Here is a 22537-nt window from a genome sequence, read left to right as displayed (position 1 = left end):
TGTGTTACTGCTAATAGTAGATTGTGTATTGATATTTGTAGGGAAGGAGATCAAGGTCTGCATGGAAATCACGTGTGGATTCTTAGAATTTGATTATGTAATTTATGGTGCTCAGCAGCAGTCAGTGTGATATTCAGTGATTTAGATCAAATGACAATTGATATTATTTTAGTTTAATAATTGGATTTAAAAAATAAGAAAAAAGACAAAGATATATTATACTAATTATATTAAAAAAAGGTGAATAAATATTTACTATATCAGTTATTTTTTCTTATTGTACAAAAAAAAATAATAAAAAATAGTGAAAACAGTAAATGAAATTAGATTATGAAGAAAAAAAGAATATAAAAAAAGAAGTCAAATGAAATTAGAAAAGGAAAAAGAAAAAAATAAGAAGAAAACGAGATAAAAAAAAGGAAAAAAGAAAGAAAAAAAGAAAAAAAAGAAAAGAAACATCGAAATAAAAAAAATTCAAGAAAAAAAATTTCCCCACAAAATTTAGTGCGATAGGAAATATAATTAATTTGATATAAAAAAACAAATATAATTTTGTTTTTACGGTCAACTGTGTCATTCTCCCAAAAAAAATTGAGGACTAAAACAATGTTTATATTTTCTCGTTAACTATTGACACCGCAAATAAACGAGCAAATCTCCGGTTCTCTCCACGAATATCCACCCGCTCCCGGTCGCCGCCGCACTCCTTTCCCTAAACCCCAAAACTCCGGCAGCAGCAGAGAGCAAATCAACACAAAAGAAGGTAACCCAATTGCAGAAGAAGTTAAAAGAATGGCCTCGCCAGCTGCTCTTCGAGATTTGCAGCGTGACCTAGAGAACAAAGCCAACGATCTTAGCAAACTGCAAAAAGGCATAATCTTTTCTTTCCTTAATCCTCCTCCCTTTTGTTTTCTTACTAAAAGAAAACTGTATCATTCATATATTAATTGTGATGTATTTACAGATATATCAAAGAACCACCAAATCAGAAAGAAGTACACTATTCAACTAGGTGAAAATGAACTTGTTCTCAAGGTATTATTATTAATTATTTTATTATTCATATGCTTATATGGGCGTGTTTGTTTTTTGCAATATTTGGGATATTGAGACATTTTTTTTGTTGAGTTGGGTGTGTAGGAATTGGATCTATTGAATGAAGATGCGAATGTTTACAAGTTGATAGGGCCAGTGCTTGTGAAGCAGGACTTGGCTGAGGCAAGAGCCAATGTCAAAAAGCGAATTGAATACATTTCTGATGAACTGTATGTCATTTATTTTGATTTAAGACTTTTTTTCTTTTTGGGCACTTTGTGGTTTCTGAATGTGGTTTGATGATTGTAGTGTTGCTTTCTTGAGCAAGTGTATAAGATTGTTGTTTATTGGAAGAGGTTTGTAGTTCTAAAAATAGTTTGAATGGAGTCATGTTATAAGTGATGATTCATATAGCTGACCTCAACCTGTTTAGGACTAAGGCGTAGCAGTTCTTGTTGTAAAATAGTTCTTTGTAATTCTTCAATCAGTAAAAGAATTGCAAGGGCTTATACAAAATCTTTTTATTAGATTTTTAGGGATTTCTTAATAATACTAACTTAATACCCTCTTCCATTTGACATCGTCCATGATATCCCGACTCATTGCGCTTCTTATTTATCTAAGCCTTTGTACTTAAGTGGATGGTCTTCTATGTGGGTTTTATCGGCTCTTATATTGCTGGACTGAGATCCAGTAAAGAAACAGAAGCGACATAGTTCATTAAGCAGATTATGTGAAATATGACTTGGACTTGCTCTAGTTGACATAGCATATCATATCTTTAATTGGATGTAGAATAACAAATATATTTGAATGAAAATAGGATATGAAAGAAGCCCAAATTCCAATTTCTTTAAACCTTATGCAGGAGGTTTTAGTTTCGGAACAGAAATAGTGATGTGCTGTAAGGACTAAATTCAAATTCCCTGTATTATAGGCGCTGATGAACTAGTGGTAGGGGTGAACCTGTAGAATATGATATCTTATAGCAAAGTAACTATTTAGGTCTCTGTTGTGGGGATTATGGCAGTCTAAGTATGCTAAGGCAATGAACAGTTGCAGCTGATGCTAAAGGGTGTCTTTTGAGAATCAACCAGACCATGACTGTTTATACTATTTGTTAACATTTGATAAAGAAAAGTTCAATCTGTAACATAATTAATCTACTTTCTTAATCTCTTAATGTTATCCTCAATTGGCAAATGAATTTAGAGTATCAAATTCACTCTTAGAAAGAGGAAAAGTGCAAAATAATTTGGGACCGGAGTAACTATTTATATTGTTTCATGGGTCAATTAAGTTTTTATAACTCAGTGCAGGTTCTTTTCCTATCCATGCTGTATCCCCTAATGTTTTGCGTCTGTTTTAGTGTTTGATTCGGCATTGTCTATGCTACTTACATTGTGATTCCAAACTGTTAAAACCTGTATCTAAGGAGCTTTCGCCTGTTTCCCTTTCCTTTCAAGTTGCTAATCTATAACTTGACCTCTTGTCCTCTTTAAGCTTTCAACTTAAAATAAGGTTTTCTCTTGATTTTCAGCGGTTTCAGTCTAATAAAAGCTCTACCAAATTTATAAAAAAATAAACAGATACAAGTTCCGCTAAGTAACAAAAGGCTTTCACATGGCTATGCTATAAAGTTGGAAGTGAATATTTATTTATTCCAATTACTGGTACTGATAATTTAGTAAGTGAGGGTTATGATTGTAAAAACATCCGGAGTTAGGACATAGTTTTCTGCTGGCTTTTCCATCCATAGCTCTGTCACAACCCAAAAATGGGGTGAGACGTGGCCGACACTCGGTACCTGCCACCAGGATCAAGCGAACCTATATGACATGTTAAATACCCAATTCGTACCCTTGTATCTCAATTCATTTAAATAATTACAATATTAAATGAGTAAAGCGAGATACTTACCATTTGAATTAAAGTGAGACATATCGTATCACAAGACATAACTAAACATGCCATTCGAATGCCATACGAGTACCCATACCCAAAAGAATACAAATATCATCTATGAAGCCACTATGATGCTACAGACGAAATAATAAGTTACCAGAAAAGCTTGCACGATACAAAAAGAAGACAATGGAAATACATCAATATGAATCCCACGATATCAAATTGGGTTCACTAAGAGTAATGAAGCTGCAGGAATCGTAGCCCGTACATTGACGATCTTGCATCTAACCGACCGCTAAACCTGGCACCATTAAATAAATGATGTTTGAGTATGGATACTTAGTTATGCGTCATCGCGGCCACTCGTGATAGTGTTAGAGTTATACATATATAAAGAAAGTATCAAATGCATAAGTGAGGGATAGCGTCCATGAAAATGTCATAAGGTTGTAAGCTATGTTGCTCTGACTCTTCAAAAATATCGTCGGGTTCATGTCGGATCCTCCAAAAGTAGTGCATCTTTGGAAGATCCGACACGGATTCGGCAGTATTTTGGAGAGTCCGCGCAACATAGGTTTTAAGTCCTAAAAGCGCGCTAAGGAATGTTAAATATATTGTTTTGCATGCCAATAAAGATGACAGACATGAAAAATATTCTACAAACAAGTTAATATACGTGTAGCATGGTTTGGGGTACATGGATGGGGTATGAATATTTAATTGTGTTGAAAATGGAAAAGAAATCACAAAAGGTCAAAATTGGAAATTCATGGGGTGCCTATCGTACCCAGTGTTATTAAAAGCGCACGCTTCTCGCTTAAAGCGCAAAAGCGAGGCGAGGCGACTGACCTGCGCTTTTCTGCCCTAAAGCGCGACTCACATGAATAAGCGCACGCTTTTCCCTAAAAAAGCGTTTGTAAAAAAAAAAACTTGCAAATACACTTGCACACAATGCTTCCAGACATCTGCTTCTCTGCTGCAAGCGACGACTACACTGTTCGAATAAGTTTCTCTTCTCTTCTTCTCTTCTTCTTCTTCTTCTTCGGTTCTTTCTTCTCTTCTCTTCCTCTTCTGATTTTCTTCAGTTCACTGTTCGGCTCCTTTTTCTCTTCTTCTTTCTATTTTTTTTTCCAGTTTTTATTGCTTTGTTCTGCCCTAATTTATGCTCTGTTTCTTTTCTGTGCGCTTTGTTTTTTTGTTATTTTCTGCCCTAATTTGGAGATCTTGTTGAAGAATAGGATGTTGCTCCTTCTGTGATTTTGTTTTGCATTTGCTTAATATGTTATGACTTTTGAGGATTATTGACTATCTAATTTTAGTATCTGTTATTTATTTCTTGATTTAAGAATTGAAACATTTGCTTAATATGTTATTTTTATTGAGTTCTTGGTCATTTATCTATGCGTATTTAAAAATTTTTATTTATGCGTTAAATTGCGTTTCACATTAAAAAAGCGCGCGCTTCGCTTCGCGCTTCTCGCTTTGGTGAAGCGAGGCCTCCTCGCTTTTTTTTTCGCTTCTCGCTTTCCAAAACACTGATCGTACCCCATCGCATGCTAATTGAAATTTTGCCAAAGTTTATATGATAATATTCTACCAAGTGCATAAGAGCCACACCAGATGAACTTGTGGCACACTATATCGCCAACAAATGGGGCAAGTTCAACCCCTATACATATCTCTTTCCTTAGTTAGAAAGTGAGTTACAAATATGAGATTTGTGTTGCAATAAGTGTTGTTTTATATAAACCCATTACTTGGGTCACGAAATGGGCATCAAAAGATCAGCTTATTCCTACTAAGCGAGGTCCAAAGCTACAACTCTTATATGGCCTCACCCCCTATGATTGACATTTCCATACAAAGCCAAAGAAAATAGCTAAGTGTGGAACCAATAATGCGATCATGGCCAATCTCATCTTAAGCAAATTCAGGGTAAGTTTTATCTTACATTTTGTGTTAATTAAAGTTAGTTAACACCTATATTAGCCCCATTACACATTTGGATTGACTAAATTCCAATAAGAACTTCTAAAACACCCACAAGAACTCAAGTTAGGGCTTGCTTTGGAAGAGGTAATTTCTTCATCCCATTCTTGACTATAATTATGGATTGACTATTGAGTATTTGGAAGGTATGAAGTAGAAATTACCGTTTTATTGAACTTCTAAGCGAGGTCTTAAAATGGATTTATCCAAGTTAGGGCTAAATTGAGGAAGAAAATGAATAGCGTTGTGTTTATATAAACGATGTTGTTTGGGTTTCTAATGAAGCGACTAGACTCCATAACGTATATAATGAACGAATTGGAGCTAAAAATAAAGAATTTACCTTCAATGAAAGAAAATGGATTTTTTCGAAAACTTTTAGAATAGTGCAAGACAGTTTATTGATTAAATTAGTATCACTGTGATACTTGGTTGATGAATATGATTTCGTTTATGTAGATTGAGTCGTTTGGGTCGGTCTGACCTTTAACATTTGGAGCTAACGGTTGGTATAGTAAAACGACTTTGAGATATGCCGAGCTTTAAAACTTCTTGTGTGTTTTTAAATTAACTCGTGCTTGGAAAATAATATCTCAAATGAGATTCCATGGATTTATGGGACAAGTTTGCATGGTTTGCTCTTTGGTTGGGTTTAAATGACAAAAATGTCTAAATGGCTATGTCCTGAACTTTATAAAAGTACTTATGGGCTATGGCTATTATGAAATTCATGGGGTATCCTGTAGTATATTATGGTTTGTTGATTACAAATTCATAGCATGATATTAACTAAAAGAATGTTGAAACCCTTTGCTCTTGGTTTTCATTAAATTAGTAAAGTGAAAGACTTGATTTAATGAAAGGGATTCAGCCAAATGCCATGGCTTATGAAATGAAAATAAAAAGAAAATTGCAAATGCTATTGTTGTGATTCCTCATCTAGTCGAGATGAAGATTGGGCCTATGGGTTCTGTACCCTAGTGTACCATAGCTCATTCGGTCAAGAGGAAGATCAGGATCGTGGTTTCTGTACCCCGACATAACAATGCTTATCCGGTCAAGAGGAAGATCGTGACTGTGAGTTCTATACCCCGATGTACCAATGATTATTCGGTCGAGAGAAAGATCGATTCTGTGGGTTCTGTACCCCGTCATTGCTTATCCGGTCGGGAGGAAGATCGGGCATGTGGTTGCTGTACCCCGATGTGCCATGGCATACCGTAAAGAAAATTTTGAAGGGGAGCCTTGGGCGCAACTTGGTAAAGTTGCTGCCATGTGACCAGGAGGTCACGGGTTCGGCCGTGGAAACAGTCTTGCAAAAATGCAGGGTAAGGTTGATAATAGACCCTTGTGGTCCGGCCCTTCCCCGGACCCCGCACATAGCGGGAGCTTAGTGCACCAGGCTGCCCTTTTTTAGACATTGAGATTACAAGTTAAATAACACTTGATATGCCTTAATGATTATAACAACTCTTGTCACACTTGATAGCTGAAAAAATATTTCAGATATCGTAATGATCCGAACGCTGCTTGTCACACTTGATATCTATAAATAATTCATAGCATGGAATCTTATTTGTAATATTAATTTCAAAGCAGGAGTCAATTTCGAAAACACACAGGAAGTTTGAAGCTCGGCATATGTCAAACTCTCTTTACTTTACCAACCGTTAGCTCCAAATGTTAAAGAACGCATCAATCCATCCAAACAACTTCAATCTACATAAAGAACTTATATTCATCAGTTAAGTATCATAACAATACTAATTTAATCAATAAAGTTTCCAAAAAATTCGTATTTTTCCGTTGAAGGTCGATTTTTAGCTCCAATTCGTCCATTATATGTGTTATGGAGTCTAGTCGCTTCATTAGAACCCCCTGCAATAAAATCGTCGGTTCATATAAACCCGACCCACACTATTCATCTTCTTTCTCAATTTAGCGCTAGCTTGAACATAACCAATTTCAAGATCTTGCTTAGAACTTCAATAAAATAGTAATTTCTTCTTCACCATTCCTTCCAAATACTCAACTCATAATTATATTCAAGAAAGGGGTGAAGAAATTACCTCTTCCGACTAGCCAAGCCCTAACTTGAGTTCTTGCGGGTATTCTCGAAATTCTTGTTAGAATTTAGCCAATCCAAATGTGTAATGGAGTTAATATAGGTGTTAATCAACACAAGTTATTAGACAAAACTTATCTTGATTGTGCTTAAGATGAAATTTGTCGTGACCCCCATTACACTTAGCTGTTCTCTTTGGCTTTGCAATCGGAATGTTGATTACTGGGATGGGGGCATATAAGAGCTATGTTTGTATTCTGAACCATGTTACATGTATATTAACGTGTTCGTAGATTATTTTCCTTGTCCGTCACCTTTATTGGCACACAAAACAATATCTTTGATATTCCCTAGCGCGCTTTAAGGATTTAAAACATTGCGAAATTATCAGGAAGGCTACAAGCTTATTTCTCATGCGCGTCACCATTTTTTGATGAAGTTCTCATGTGTGTCACCATTTAAGCTGTTGCTTGAAACCCTGGGGGTGGGGGGAGGTAGGAAATAATCAAAATATTGCTGCACTAGTGGTTAGTTATATTTCCTATTGGTAGTAGCTATTGTTGGCAGTACAAAAACTGTATGGTCGTATAAATCAATCAACTATGCTCAATCCTAAATTAGTTGGGTTACATATATGAATTCTTGGTATCCAATCTGTAGACGGTCTATTTAATTGATGAAAGAATTACAGACTTTCCAGTTAAGTTTGTGTTGCCTTTAGATAACAGACACAAAGTGAAGATTCTACTATGTTAAGTGGCAGATCGACTACACTGTCCCAGCAGCCAACAGCTCTTTTCCCCTGCTAGAACTTCACTCAGATTTTGTTTTTGTTGAAAGTTCCATATATCGCTACTAAGAACCTCTTATGACTTTAGAAAGTCAATTTTTGAACACCAAGGCAACGAGTATAAAAACTGGTTGAAATCTGGAATTATGGTGCCTTAGTTGCTGTATCTCCACATAAGGACACCTATAACTCTACGTAACATAGTGTAGAGGATAAAGTAGTCAGGACTACATAGGTGCCGAACATATTCACGTCTGTCATCATCTTTTTACCAAATCATCCTAAATGTCGTGTCCATGCTTTCAACCAGCTTTTGAAGCTTGTAGGATTAGCCCCTTTGAGTGTATTCCATTCATTTGGTATTTGTTGCAGTCGGCCAAGTTAAAAAGACAACATATCTATGTTTATAGTAATGGGTGCTCCGTGGAAAGAAAAAAATGAGATGAACTCTGAGCTCACTTGTTGAATGATTACTATTTGCTTTTATCATGTATGTAGTATCCTCGGAATTATTACCATCCTTGGGGAACCAAATTAACGGAATATGGTCCAAATAGGCTTACGACAATTGCGCCCCCCCCCCCCCCCCTCCCAACCCAAAGTTTTTGACTTGAAAATAGGACTTCTTTTTGTAAAAAAAGTGGAGAACGGATGCATATCCTTATTTTATCCATGATTCCTTGTCCTAGATTTTAGTGCTTTGGCAAAACCCAACCCTTCAAACAGGCACTTGTTACCCAAGACTTGTACCAGGAGTGCGGAAGAGTTTAGTGCATGGTTTTGATATAATGCATGAGCTGAACATGGCTTTTTTTTTTGTTTGGTTTTCCAGGAAGTCTTATAAAGATTGTGCATTTCTAAGTGTATTTAGTAAATTTAAGCAGATTTAAGCAGCAAATGGTAGTCAGTAGATAATAAATCATTTAATTTTCCTTTGATGCTTCAGTAGTTCTTGTTAGTTGTTACGGTTTTTTGGTCATGTAATGATTACTCTCATTCTGTCATTTAACAGAAAGCGATTAGATATTACTCTTCAAGACTTGGAAGAAAAGCAGAACAGCAAAAAGGAAACGGTTGGTTCACTTCTCAATTTACGTATTATCTTTTCCCCCCCCTCATTCTGCACAAAGTGATAACTTCTACTATGACTATCAATTTGATGTTTTAAGAACTACAAGGAAAATTGTAATGATGATGAAAAAATTTGCTTGCCTTAGACGTTATTCATTGTATGAGCACATTTCTCTTAGATTTGCTGCTTTACAGTGACTATGGAGTAACAAATTGCAGATAGCATTATTAATAATTTTATCGGAACTTCTTGGTCGAAAATTACATTAAAAGGGAACATTTCACTCCTTTTTGTTTCTGAATCAATTTACGATTAATTTGTCATTGGTAAAGTATACATGTGTCCGCCACTGCCGACTATATGTTGAATTAAGAGAGTCAACGTGCTCAAACCTGCTTAATTGTTATTTGGGTAGAGAATTCTGTCAGCAGTAATAAAGAAAGACCCAGAGAGTTTTGTTGTACCTGAAAAATCACTTGGAAATTGCTAAAGCTGATCAGATCTCACACTGGAGTTTCTACATCATTCATTTTCTTATTTTATTATTTTATCTGTTTCCACTTACCCAGTTCTTGGAATTCCTTTGAATCCTGTCCAGGATTAGAAACTTTATATTTGCAAACTGTTTTCAAGATTTTGGAGGACGTAGCAAGAGGCTAAGTAAATCGAGTCAATGTAGAGCTCTTATAAATGGCCTTCTTACACTCTGTTGGATAAACTACTTTACCTTTATCTTGGGAAGGAGCTGAGACTTCGGTGGAAGGCTCAAGTCCATATAACAATCTTAGGGATTCTGAGTCAGATTTCTTAGACATTTAGTGCATGACTTCCGTTTTTTGTGTGAGTTCAAGATGTTTTGCTAGTATGAACAAAGAATACAATCTTCCTATCGATATAAACTAGTAATTTCATTCGTCTTATCATAGTGTCGTCATATAAAGTAAGTTTGTGGGAGTTTCGCAGTTGCAATTAGAATTGGCCTAGCTGATTTCTGGTTCTTTTATAAATTAAAGGGAAATATTACTCATCATCCTGCTTGGTTGAGAGTTGAACCTTTACGTGGGTAACATATCGTGGTCTTATTTCTAAATATACATTGGATTAGTAGGAAAATAGAGAAAAGTGCTTAGAAATGACATTTTTGTGTATAATGTTTTTTGCAAGAGCATATATTCAAATAACGTTTTTTCCAGACTTTCAGTTTCCTCTTCCTTTCTCTCCCTTCTCCCTTTTGCCACACGGAAAAAGGGGGCTGGCACTTTTCATTTACGTTAGGACAAGTTCATTCTCTTATTTATTTACTTGAAATCAATATTTTTCACTCTTTGGCCTCTGTTTTTTTCATGTATCTCCTGATCGTTTACTGAATCTCCCTGGCTACTATGTTATCCAACTCCAGCCACTTAGGGAGCTGAACTGTATTACTATGATTTCGACGTATATTGAGGCTTTAGTTTGAAAATTTAATATCAAAATATTGAAAAAATCTAGTTTGTTTGGTGATTTGTCTTGCTTCCTGCTAAAGTCATTAGGTGCATTGTGCAGTTCACTCCACTATTTGTATTGCCCTGATTCATTTGTTTGTTGTTACACTCGTCATTTTCCAGATTCTGAAGTTACAACAAAAGATTCAGTCTCTCCAAGCTGGAAAAGGCAAGGCCTAATGCGCGCCTCTGGTGGTACACTACACTATTGGTCGGTTGATTTTGATCCGTATTAAATGCAGGATTACAGTGTCTTGTCGTCCCAGACACTCAGACGTTTACCGTATTGTTCGATTGGCTTTAGTAGATCCATGGTTTTGTACTTTGTATGATCTTGAATTACATCTGCTGATTAATTTTCTATCTAGCTACAACTCTTCTTCTATGTATGATTATTATCGTGGCCGCAAGCATTATTTCAATGACAAGGTTCTGAGGTAAAAACGGAAAGCTATACCTGGTCGAAAGTTTTCACAATATTCTGAAGGAAAAATAACCAACTTTTCTATGTTACATTTACCTGGTTGTCATTATAAGATACAAAAAATGCTTCTATTGACTGATCTAACGAAACTAGTCCAGCAAATAAGCAGATGGTTCGATACCATCTACCTATCATTTTATGCAGGTGAAGTAAGAGCAAAGAAGAGGGTTCGCATCTTTCTTTGCGAGAAACCATATTTTCATGTCTTGCATTGCCACAACGTAAACGTGTTCTTTAATTGTATGAAGATCTTTTTTGCGTTAAGTTGTGTACATCTAGACTATTTCGCTGAGTACGTGCTATCTTTCAACTAGTATTTTTTGCCTTCGCTGGAGTTTTAACATGCGCCGAGAGCGTGTTCTTCTGCGATCCGGTTACAAAGTGGCGGAGATATTCCTCCAACATACCATTGAACCGCTCCGTCTGGTCCTCCGATTGCGGATGAAAACTTGAGTTGTGACTCAATTTTGACCCCAGGCACTTAAAGAGTTGGGTCCAAAAGTTGCTAGTGAAGCGTGAGTCGCGATCACTAACAATGTCTTTGGGCAAGCCCCAATATTTGACGACATGAGAAGAAGAGTCGAGCTGTATCTTCTGCTGATATATATTGTGGGGCTGCAATAAAGGTGGCATACTCGGAAAACCGGTCCACCACAACCAAGATAGTTGTGAGATCTTCGACCTTGGGCAATCTGGTGATGAAATCCAGAGAAACGCTTTCCCAAGGTCTTTCTGGGACAGCTACTGGTTCCAAGAGTCCTGCTTGCGTCAAGCGATCTGACTTGTCCTTCTGGCATACTAGACAAGTCTTCACATACTGAGTGACATCATCGGCTATTTGAGGCCAATAATAGGCACGATGAGGTAACGCCATAGTGCGTTCTTCACCGGGATGGCCGGCCCACAGAGTATCATGACATTCCGCTAGAAGAGTCCTCCGCAGATCTCCTCCTTTCGGAACATAAAGTCGGTTCCCTTTGAATTTCAGAAAACCATCTTCCATGTAGAACTGGCGAGTCTTGCCCTGCCCTACCAAATCAACCAAATACTGAGCAGCAGGATCCTTGGTGAGTAGATCCTGTATCTGGTCCTTGATGGAGGTGGCTACTTCGCTACCCCTTAGGGTGGCGAGTAGGCACACCGATGCTAGATCAGCTCTCCGACTGAGTGCATCGGCAACATGATTGGTCTTTCCACTGCGGTACTCCATATTGAAGTGGAATTCAGCTAGGAGTTCCTGCCACCTGGACTGTCGACCATTCAGCTTCGGCTGGGTCATGAAATGGCTGACAGCTGTGTTGTCTGTCTTGACCACAAACGGGGTTCCCAGCAGATAATGCCTCCAAAGGCGCAAGCTGTGGACGACAGGCAATAGCTCTTTCTCATGAGCAGCATAGCGCCGCTCTGCATCCTTCAGCTTCCGACACTCGTACGCTACAGGGTGCCCTTCTTGTAGCAAGACTCCGCCGAGGGCATAGTCAGATGCATCCGTTTGTACCTCGAACGGCTTGGCCAAATCAGGGAGGGCCAAGACGGGGCTACTAGACATAGCCGCTTTTAATGCGCTGAAGGCCTCCGCTCTCCTTGGTCCCAAATCCCAAGGTGTGACCTTCTTGAGGAGTTCTGTCAATGACACTGCGATAAGGGAGTAGTTCTTCACAAACCGCTGGTAGAAGTTGCATAGGCCAAGGAACGCCTTCAAGGCGTGGACATCCTTAGGTGGCGGCCAATCTGTGATGGCCTGAATCTTTTGTTGGTCCATCTTGATGCGTCCTTCCTCGATGACATGTCCGAGGAAGTCAATTTGCTTCTGAGCAAAGGACCATTTGGATAGCTTCGTATATAGTTCATGCTCCCGCAAACGAGCTAGGACCTTCCGCAAGTGCACTAGGTGTTCTTCCAATGTTTGGCTATATACCACAATGTCATCCAAGTAGACCACCACGAATTCTTCAATGTACTCTCGAAAGACTTGGTTCATCAGAGTGCAAAATGTAGCTGGAGCATTAGTCAAGCCGAACGGCATGACAAGGAAGTCGTACGACCCATATCTTGTTACATAGGTCGTCTTGTGTTCATCACCCTCTGCGATCCGAACTTGCCAGTAACCTGTCTTGAGGTCTATCTTGGTGAACACCGTCGCACCACCCAGTCTATCGAACAAGTCTGCCATTAAAGGAATAGGGTAATTGTTCTTCACGGTGATTTAGTTTAGAGCTCGATAATCCACACAGAGTCGCAGGCTGCCATCATGTTTCTTTTGGAATAGAACAGGGGACCCATATGGGGACTTGGAAGGTACAATGATCCCTGTATCTAGCATTTCCGTCAAATGTCTCCGACGCTCGGTGAGTTCGGGTTGTGACATTCTGTAAGGCGCCCGGGCAGGTGGCTTCGCGCCCGGCACCAACTCAATTTCATGGTCCACAGTGCGCCTAGGCGGGAGCCGCTTTGGCATGTCTTGTGGCATGACATCTTCAAACTCCAGTAGTAACTCCTTCACGGGTTCAGGAATGGGACCCGAGGAGCGTTCTATATCTTCAATGCAGAGGTTGTCAGGAACGTAGGTTCATTCCTTTTGGCCCCCTTCTTCAACTGCAAGGTCGAGATGTTCTCAACGGCCATCTTCATGGGCAGGCACGGGATAATGCAGGGCTTGGCCCTATTGGTTCCCATCATCAGTAGCATGTCTGCAAATGGTACAGGCATGGTGTTGGTTTGCCTTTGGAATTCCAGCCCAACAATCAGCTTGAAGTCATCTATGATCACCACTCGCAGGTTGAATTTTCCTTCGTAAGCGCCAAGCTTCACCGGTACTTCTTTAGCTATTCCACCCACTGGCTGGGGAGGTGAGTTGATAGCCTTGACACTACCTTTACCTTTCCCTACAACTAGTCCAAGGCGCTCCACCTGAGTCGAGGCTAAGTAGTTGTGTGTAGCACCCGTGTCTATCATAGCCCCAATGGGCTTGCCATTCACCTTCATCTCAACGAACATTAAGGTCCTCTCTTGTTTAAGAGGAGTCTCTTCATTCACCTTCTTTTTCCTTTCTTGGTGACGGGACATGGGTCCTTCTTCTTACGGATACCAGCACTGGTCTCCGCTAATGCCTCAGAAATGGAACCAACAATTGCATTGAAGGCACCTACTGGTTTAGTCTAGTCCGCATTGTCTGAGTCGTCATCAGTCCCATCATCAATAGCCTGATGGGCGTTCATCTGTGCATGTGGGAACTCATTGTTCCAATGTGGTCCGCCGCAATGACGGCATCCTGAAGGAGGCTTTCTCCCCCGGTCATTGTTGTTTGACGCAGCACTGTTGCTGCCGGAGGAAGGAGCTCTAGATTTGTTTGAGTTCCGATCTCCCCCACTTTTGCTAGGGCCACCATTGCTAGGCTGGCCCCCTTTGAATCCCGCTCGGGCAGGCGGCTGGGGCCTGTCCTTCCGAGCTTCCATTTGATAGTCCCAAGGCATTCAGCTGCTTGGATCGCCTTGGGAAGGGTATCTACCCTCTGTCTTTGTAGCTCCACACGGGCATAAGGTTTCAAACCTTCCAGGAAGGTGAAGAGTTTGTCTTTGTCCCCCATGTCGCGTATGCTTAGCATGAGCGTGGAGAATCCCCGCACGTAGTCCCGCACTGATTTTGTCTGGCGGAGCTCCCGTAGTTTTCTCCTTGCATTGTATTCAACATTTTCGGGGAAGAACTATAGGCGTATGGCTACCTTCAGTTCTGCCCATGTCTCGAGAGCATATTCACCGGCCTTGATGGCTTCGTAATTCACCCGCCACCAGAGTTTAGCATCACCTTGAAGATACATGGCAGCAGTTGCTACCTTTTTAGCTTCCTCCAGTCCCCCAACAGCATCGAAATACTGTTCGACGTCAAAGATGAAGTTCTCTACTTCCTTGGCATTCCTAGCTCCACTGTATGGCTTTGGCTCAGGAATTTTCAGTTTCTGTGTCGCGGAAGCGGGGTTCACAGCGTCCCCGATTTGGTTTCCACCTCCTCGGAGTAGGCCTTGTAAAGCAGCGTTGACAACATTGAGCTGGTCTGTCAATTTGTCAATAGTTTGTTGCATGGCAGTCACCCTGTCTGCCTCTTGTGCCCTGTAGGCTAAATCCTCGGTGCGCTCCTGTTGGAGTCCCTCGAATTTCCCAAAAATTTTGGCTGCCTCTGTGGCTGCCGTCTGTCGGTCTCCCTCGGAGTCGCGACTGATGTTTTCAATTTCAACTTCGGCCTGGAGCACCCTGCGGTCCAGGTCGTCCAACCTTTGCACTAGGCTGGTTCTTAGTTCAGGCACCGTATCCACAATAAGCCGTAATACCTCAACCGTCCCTTCGAGAGCCGCAATGCGGTCCCCTTGATTCACCATGGTCAGAAATGGTGGTAATGTCAATACGTTCCCTCGTTCGATGTCGAACCTGGCTCTGATACCAACTGTTACGCGGCGCCTTCCTGAGATTCTTTGGAAGGGCGACGTAAGGCTAAGCAACTGATGGCAGTGCAGTTGCTGTCTGCCAACTAAGGTCCTCTCCGTACGCTACACGAGATTGTCAGTGCTGTACGGGAAAATCAATGTCAAGAGCAATTGAGAGAACATAAATGAAAATTGAGAATGAAAGAAAGCTTGATTGCATTAATGAAAGCTATTACAGAAAAGCAACGCGGTGTCGAGGGGGAGAGACCCCAGTACAGAGAATTGCTTGCTTGCTAGAAAGTTTTGATTGCTTGATCCCCCCTAATAATGCTTAAAAAAAATAATCCAAAACTATAAGACTAGACTTGACTAAGCTAGAGAAACATAATGGAAGTACATGAAATAAAACTACTCTATATTTACAATGAAAATGACTTAGTTTTCTATAAGGCAGTAGCAGGTCCATTGTCAGCAGCATTGTCTTTGGCATCACGGTCTGCGCGCGCGGTGCTGTTGGAATCTGCCTGTGGCTTGGCACTGGCGAGGGATATCGGTGGGGCGACAGAGGCACCTGCGCGCTTGTCACTTGGCGTGGCCAAGACCACAGGGCCGTCCGTGGCGCTAGACATTGGGAGGCTTGCTAGGACGCCACGGGGCACGCCCAAGGGGTCATGGGGCATGGCTGGAAAGCCGCCCATGACATTAATCACGAACAACGCATATTAGCCTAACATGCGCCGAGAGCATCGATCTTAGAGAGTTTTTTCTAAATTATTCAGTCATTTGGTATTGCTTCAATTGGTTTCCCTCTAGCTTCAATTTATTTGCCTTCTCTGCTCTATATTTGGTTGTATCATATGGAGCTTAGTTTGAATTATGTCAATTATATGATAGTGTCATGAATCGAAAATCAGTTTTATTTGTCTTGGTTTTGCTTTCCTATTTTATCTGTGGATAACTGTCTTTTTTCTTAAAAATGTCAGGCCATTCTCCGGACCCTGCGCACAACGGGAGCTTAGTGCACCGGGCTGCCATTTTTAAAAAAAAAAATAACAATAGCAGTTCAATGATTATGTGCCTTTGTTGTTCTCTATTCTGTTGGCAAGATTGTTGTTCTAGTTCCTATGCTTGTGCTAGAAGGAATAAACAGGTTCTCTTAACTATGGTTAGAAACAAAGCTTTTTATTTCTTTTTAAGTTGAGACTGTTATTCGATTTGCTTTCTTTCATCTTAACATGCTCCTCTTTTATGACTCTACTAGCTTGGAACTCGCTGTGAGCCAAATAAAGTCATGTATATATATATAAGTCATATTTATACTATATTAAAAGCACGAAGGCCCTTAGCGAAATGTCGTTCGAATTTGCTTATCTTCCTAATATTTAGGACTTCTAAATCAACTAAAATTTTATTTATTATATCTTTCTTTATTTAAATTTGTAGAAAATAACTTTAAAATTAATTAAAATATATATGTACATTTAATAACTCACTACGTTGGAAAACATTGTAAGGAAAGGATTCTAACGGCAATAATCTATCTATATAGAATAGGAAAGGCAAAACAATATTAGAATGCCAAGTGGCACAACCACAATTCAATAAGTGTTAAATTTTAGGACAAACTTCCAATACATTTGGAAATTCAAAATAATTTAAAACAGAAAATAATTTGAATTTTTACCTTCCCACTTAACTACAACATGGACTTCCACGTTGGATTTAAACTCTTTTTGGGCATTTTTAAATTTTTTTTACTAAACCTTAAAATTAAAAAAAATTACTCCAAGTCTAAATCATTAAATTTACTTTTTCAAATGTTGCGAGAATGTAGTGAAATACTTTTTAAAAATTAATTTACATATTTGATTTTGTACTTTTTAAAATTATTTATTAAACCTGAAAATTCAAGAACATAATAATTACTCCAAGTCTAACTTATTAAATATACTTTCTCAGACGTTGCGAGAATGTGGTGAAATAGTTTTAAAAAATTATAGTACATATTTGATACTATATCTTATCATCTAAAAGACAACACGGTAATAAGCTTAATAGCCTGTTTGGGGGTTTGTGTTCTTTTCCCCTTAAAAAAATTTATTACGCCAAAATCTCCCACGTTTATAAATGTCCCATGTTTGTTGGAAATGGGAGAAATTTATTCGTTCAGTTACTTTATTTTTATAAAACTTGGCAATTACGAATAAATAAAAACTTCTTTCCATTGTTGGAATCGGCAATTTTTACAATTTATTTACGAAAAAAAAGTATATATTATTAAAATGAAAGGAAAAGCCTTCACAGGTCATTATCAATTCACATAAAATAAAATATATAATAATGAAATAATCACAACAAACATAGTAAAGAATGTAAAAATTAAAACTTTCTATTGAAAATAATTCTATATTTCTATCTATATATATAATAGGAGAGGCAAAACAAGGAGAGGATGATAAGTGTCATGACCAGGAAAATTCTATTTTTTAAAACCACAATATATCTTATATAATATGAGAGGCAAAACAAGGAGAGGATGATAAGAAAAAATTCAATTTTAAAAAAGCAAAATCTATCTATATCAAACAAGCATATGATGATAAGTTCATCACCAGAAAAATCCAAATTTTTGAAAAGCAAAATAAATAAATTATAGGAGAGGCAAAACTATGGATATCGATTGCATTTACATGTTCATAAAATAATACCATTCACATGCTTCTTTGTGTATATCGTATTTTCCAAGCAATATTTTCTAATAAAAGTTATGTTTAATATTCTCGCGCAACGCGCGGGTATGAATACTAGTTGTTACCAATAACCATGGCAAATGATTTTATTGTGCCATATTATTGTGCCAAGTGTCACAACCAAATATTAACATGTGTAAAGTTTTAGGACCAACCTCCAATAAATTTGGAGATTCAAAAAAACTTAAAATAAAATAAAAAACTTACAAAATTTATTCACATCATGGAGTCCACGTTTTTGGGCATATATTTATTGAAACTGAAAACTAAAAAAAAATTACAATTACTCCAATTCCAAAAAATAGACTCCTAAATTTTTTATTAGTTTTTAATTTATTATAAACCTAAATTCGCCAAAAAAACTTTTACAAAATTTTTACATAGAAATAGGAAAAAAGAAAAACTAAAACGCTTCACGAGCGTCTAATCAGTTCAAAAAGAATTGACACCCACGTTGTTTTATTAGTTTTTTATTTAGTTTATTAAAACCTGAAAATTCGATAAAAAATAGAAAATTTTACAAACAGGAAGAAAAGAAAAAAAAACACTCCACGATCGTCTTTGCAAACGTGGGTATCAAAACCTAACTCCATAACTTAAAAGCTGTTTCCTACACTGATACTGTCCCAAACGTCTGCTCCTCCTTTTATTTTCTTTTCCGTTCCCTTTTTTTTTTTTGCTCAAAATACACAACTTTACAAATATGGTTACAACACTTCATAAAATCAGTCAAATTTCAAGCAACTCAAAATAATCTCAAAGTTAGAGCCCTTCGAATGTGGGAAATTCCGGATCGTTTCAAGCCTGAAATACCAAATTTCATAGAGTTGATTTTACAAGATGCAAAGGTAACATTTACATAGTTTTAAAGTTTCTCTTCTTTCCTGGTTTAATGGATATATTTTCCACAATAAATTGTATTAATTAAACGATTATGTGTAGAACCGGTATTCTATTTCTGTTTCTGAAAGTTTATCATCTGAAAGTTTTTTTTTATTTCTTTAGGACGAGCATGTAGAAGTTTTGCTTATATATGAAACAATTTTGTGTAGTACAAATATTACTCTATCTATTTCTTAAAGTTGGATTCACAATTGTGTTTACCAGACAACAAATCAAAAACTAGGACAACAATCTGAGGCTGACATTAAAACAGATGATAATTTCCAAGGAAACAATCTAGGACAATAATTCTCATTTCAAATAAGTGACATACATATGCATCGTGCTTCAATATCAATATTTAAGGTCACCCGTCTAATTTTTCTAATGTACTGTAGGGCTAATTCCCATACATGAAGATCTGGATAGCAACTTATCTGCTGATGTTGATAAAAAAAATACGGCGCACAGGTGCAGAATTCCCTCCTTATCCTTTTTTGTTATTTATGTTTGTGCAAATATGCATCTTCAAATGATTGAGTTGCAGGTCTTCAATCTCAATATTTAAGTCTATCATGTTTATTTCTCTCATGTATTGTAGGGTCAGTTCACATAAACGAAGATATGAATGCTAAGAGATCTACTCATTTTGATTAAAAAAATATACAAAGCCCAATTAGGATACTAGATAAGTAATGCTTTAAAAAATCTCATAGCGGGAGCTTAGTGTACCGGGTTGCCCTTTTTGTAGTATTTACTAATAAAGTTTTGGAACAATACAACAATATCCTGCAGAGTAAATGTTGGTGTTCAAATATAACTTCAGTCACCTGTGTTTGATGGCTAATGTATCACGGTGAGTGCGATATATCGAGCACTAAAATTTTGTAAGATGCATAATATCTAGAATTGCTTCAACGTTTTAGTATATATTAGTGTTCATTATATATTTATTTTTATTGTATCATAGTTGTAAATATAACTTGTGGTCCATTCTTTGAACATTTATACAAATACTCGTTTGAACTCAGTTTTAAATTTCTGTCATTATACATTTATATCTTTGCGCGTCCCGACTAAAAAATAATACAGCTCGCTGCAGGCACGTCGAAATTATGATCTGCTTATGCCATTGGAAAGAGGACTTCTTCAACTACATTATATACACAAATTAGGTTAAGATTCTCTGTATATTTGTACAGATATTTCTTGAACTCAATTTTCATTTTCTATCGTTGTGCTTTTAACAACTTTGCGCTTTCTGACAAGAAAAATTCTATTTTGCCGGTGCATCATCTCTTTGTAATAGCATAGTATTTTTATTTTAACACTTTTATTTTCTTTTGCTCGCACTTCTACAGAGTTACCAGTTGAGTCAATATCAAGCTACCATGGTGCACTTGAAATATCAGAAAATTTCATATCCATATATCATAAAATTACGAATGATTTCAATTGAAAGTCAATTCGATCTCCAGTGATTGGTGGTTTACCCATAATGAGTAATCTCTTAACTTTTTGCTTCACCTTTAAAAATGATCAACAAAGGAGGCATTCAATGTTCTCGAAAGTTTATTCATTAAGGCTACTAACATGAAGGTTCTTGTGTTCAAATCATCCACTCATGATCAGACAATTACGTCTGCTAGCCCCAAAGTGAAGATCAACCCATATGAAGTCAGGTAATTTGTGAATACCAATATTTTTATTTTTGGAGGTTCTACAGATGAAGAAAATCACAGATAACAGTCGCGATGAGGTTTATATGTATTGAGTAATTTTTATTAACTTCAAATTAACTATTTTGCTATTATTGGTTTTGTACAAAAATTCTAGCGTATTTTCAGACCTTATGAAGTAAGTTTTTGGTTTCGCATGATTGTGGTTAGTTTAAGAAGCATTATGATGATCTTGACATAAAAAGTTTTATGCAACAATGTGGAAATTTATTTCTTTTATAAAATTATTTTTAGTAAGTTTTGAAAAGATTATTGCAAAGCTTAATGGTTGGTGCTGACCTGTGTAGTTTTATTTGCTTGATTGATGGAATTGTTAGTTCTGATATTTCTTCAGTTGTTCGATTTTTATTGTGTGATAATTTTTTTTACAGCCGAATTTGAATGCATATAAGAGCTTAAGGAGGCTTTAACTGATGAATTTGTCTATGCAGACTCTCAAAACAACTAAATTCGGCTCCACTTCACTCTTCACATTAAGTCCTTCATTATTTATTTATTTTTTGTTCAAAATACCATGTTATAATAACTGTGGAAAGACATCCATTTTAACGTGAAAATCTGTACATTTTCTCTTAAGCAAAAATATGCTTCAACATTATTACATAATATTCTTTATCTACTCCCTTTTATTGTAAAAATTTATTCACGCTCAATGTTTTCTTTGAGGTATTCCTATTGAATGTATTTATTCTATTGTTGATTTCTTATCAGGTGTCAGTTTGTGCAATGAATGATCTTTCGCAATAACACATTCAAGTACATGTCTCTCCTCATTAACATTAGTTGGTGCACTTGATCTCAAGAAATTCTATTCCATGTTAAGATGTAAATGTTCGTTAGTCCTTTGAGACTCTTGGTGAAAACCGGTTCTTTTAAGTTCAGCGTGTGCTTCAGGTATGTGCCATTGGCATCTCTTTATTGATCTCCTGAAATGCTGCACCTGAATATATTGTCGTTTAATGTTGTGATTTTAAGGTATAAGGGTGTAAAGACAGAATTTTGAATGATAAATTATGTTTTTTTTAAGGAGTTGCAATTTGAAGTTTGAAAATTTGATGCATTTACAGTCTTTCTTTGTGTGGAGATGTTAAGAAGAACCGGTACCATGGAAAAGAGCTGCATTTTTATGTATTCGAAAAGTTTCAGGGTTGAACTGGGAAGGCGGACTTTTAATAGGTTGAAGTATAAAAGTATTTTTCTTAGGTAGCAATTATTGATGGCTATATGTTGAATGAAAATTTTGATGAAGCTTTGAAACTCTATAAAGACATGTAAATGGAAGGTGGAGAACCCATCCAACTTTTTTATGAATGTTCAAACTCCGCAAAATCAAAATTCTTTCATGCTCCTTTATGTATACGGTATTCCTGTGCAACGCGCGGGCACGAATACTAGTTGTTACTAATAACGGTTGTGGTGAACCGGTAAGGAGTCCTTCGTCCTTAACTAGAGGTTTCGGGTTCAAGCCCAGGGTACGAAATCGCCTTTATTAGGGACCATCTTACCCCCGACGTGGGACTTCCCGATGCGAATTCAGATTTAGTCGGGCCTCAATGTGGGTACCGGACACCGGATGGGAAAACCAGAAACAAAATTTATAATTGTTAAGGTTGAATTTCTTGGTTTAGTGTAAACACCACTGCGGGTATGCTAAGTGTCTGATCATGTTAAAGTTTGGAAAAAAATATAAGCACTTGGTGTTTACACCAAATCAATGAAGAAGACGTATTTTTCATTCACACATTTATCATTTAACCATGGTTAAGGAATATGTATTCCGCCTTCAATTTGCAATTGCTGAGATATCTCTTGGTTTGGTGTAAACATTAGACGCGATTAGGTATTTACCATCAAATTTTCTCATGAAACATGCAGCAAAGTTGAAAAACTTCAAAGAAGCAAAAAAAATATAGAAAAGACTA

At 37.4% G+C, this 22537-nt stretch overlaps 1 protein-coding gene across 1 annotated transcript; it reads left to right on the top strand.

Annotated features, from left to right (window-relative positions):
- Positions 1-599: 599 nt before the first annotated feature.
- On the top strand, positions 600-10856 carry LOC109212200 (prefoldin subunit 6). The gene is made up of 5 exons (XM_019375826.1): positions 600-871; positions 965-1035; positions 1141-1265; positions 8800-8860; positions 10467-10856. Exons 1-5 carry the CDS (start codon positions 793-795, stop codon positions 10521-10523), a joined length of 393 nt encoding a protein of 130 aa, XP_019231371.1. The 5' UTR covers positions 600-792; the 3' UTR covers positions 10524-10856.
- Positions 10857-22537: the final 11681 nt, after the last annotated feature.

Source organism: Nicotiana attenuata, unplaced genomic scaffold, assembly GCF_001879085.1.
Source record: "Nicotiana attenuata strain UT unplaced genomic scaffold, NIATTr2, whole genome shotgun sequence".
NCBI lineage: Eukaryota > Viridiplantae > Streptophyta > Magnoliopsida > Solanales > Solanaceae > Nicotiana > Nicotiana attenuata.
The sequence above is the reverse complement of the archived record's forward strand: the minus strand, read 5'-3'. Positions and strand labels throughout refer to the sequence as shown.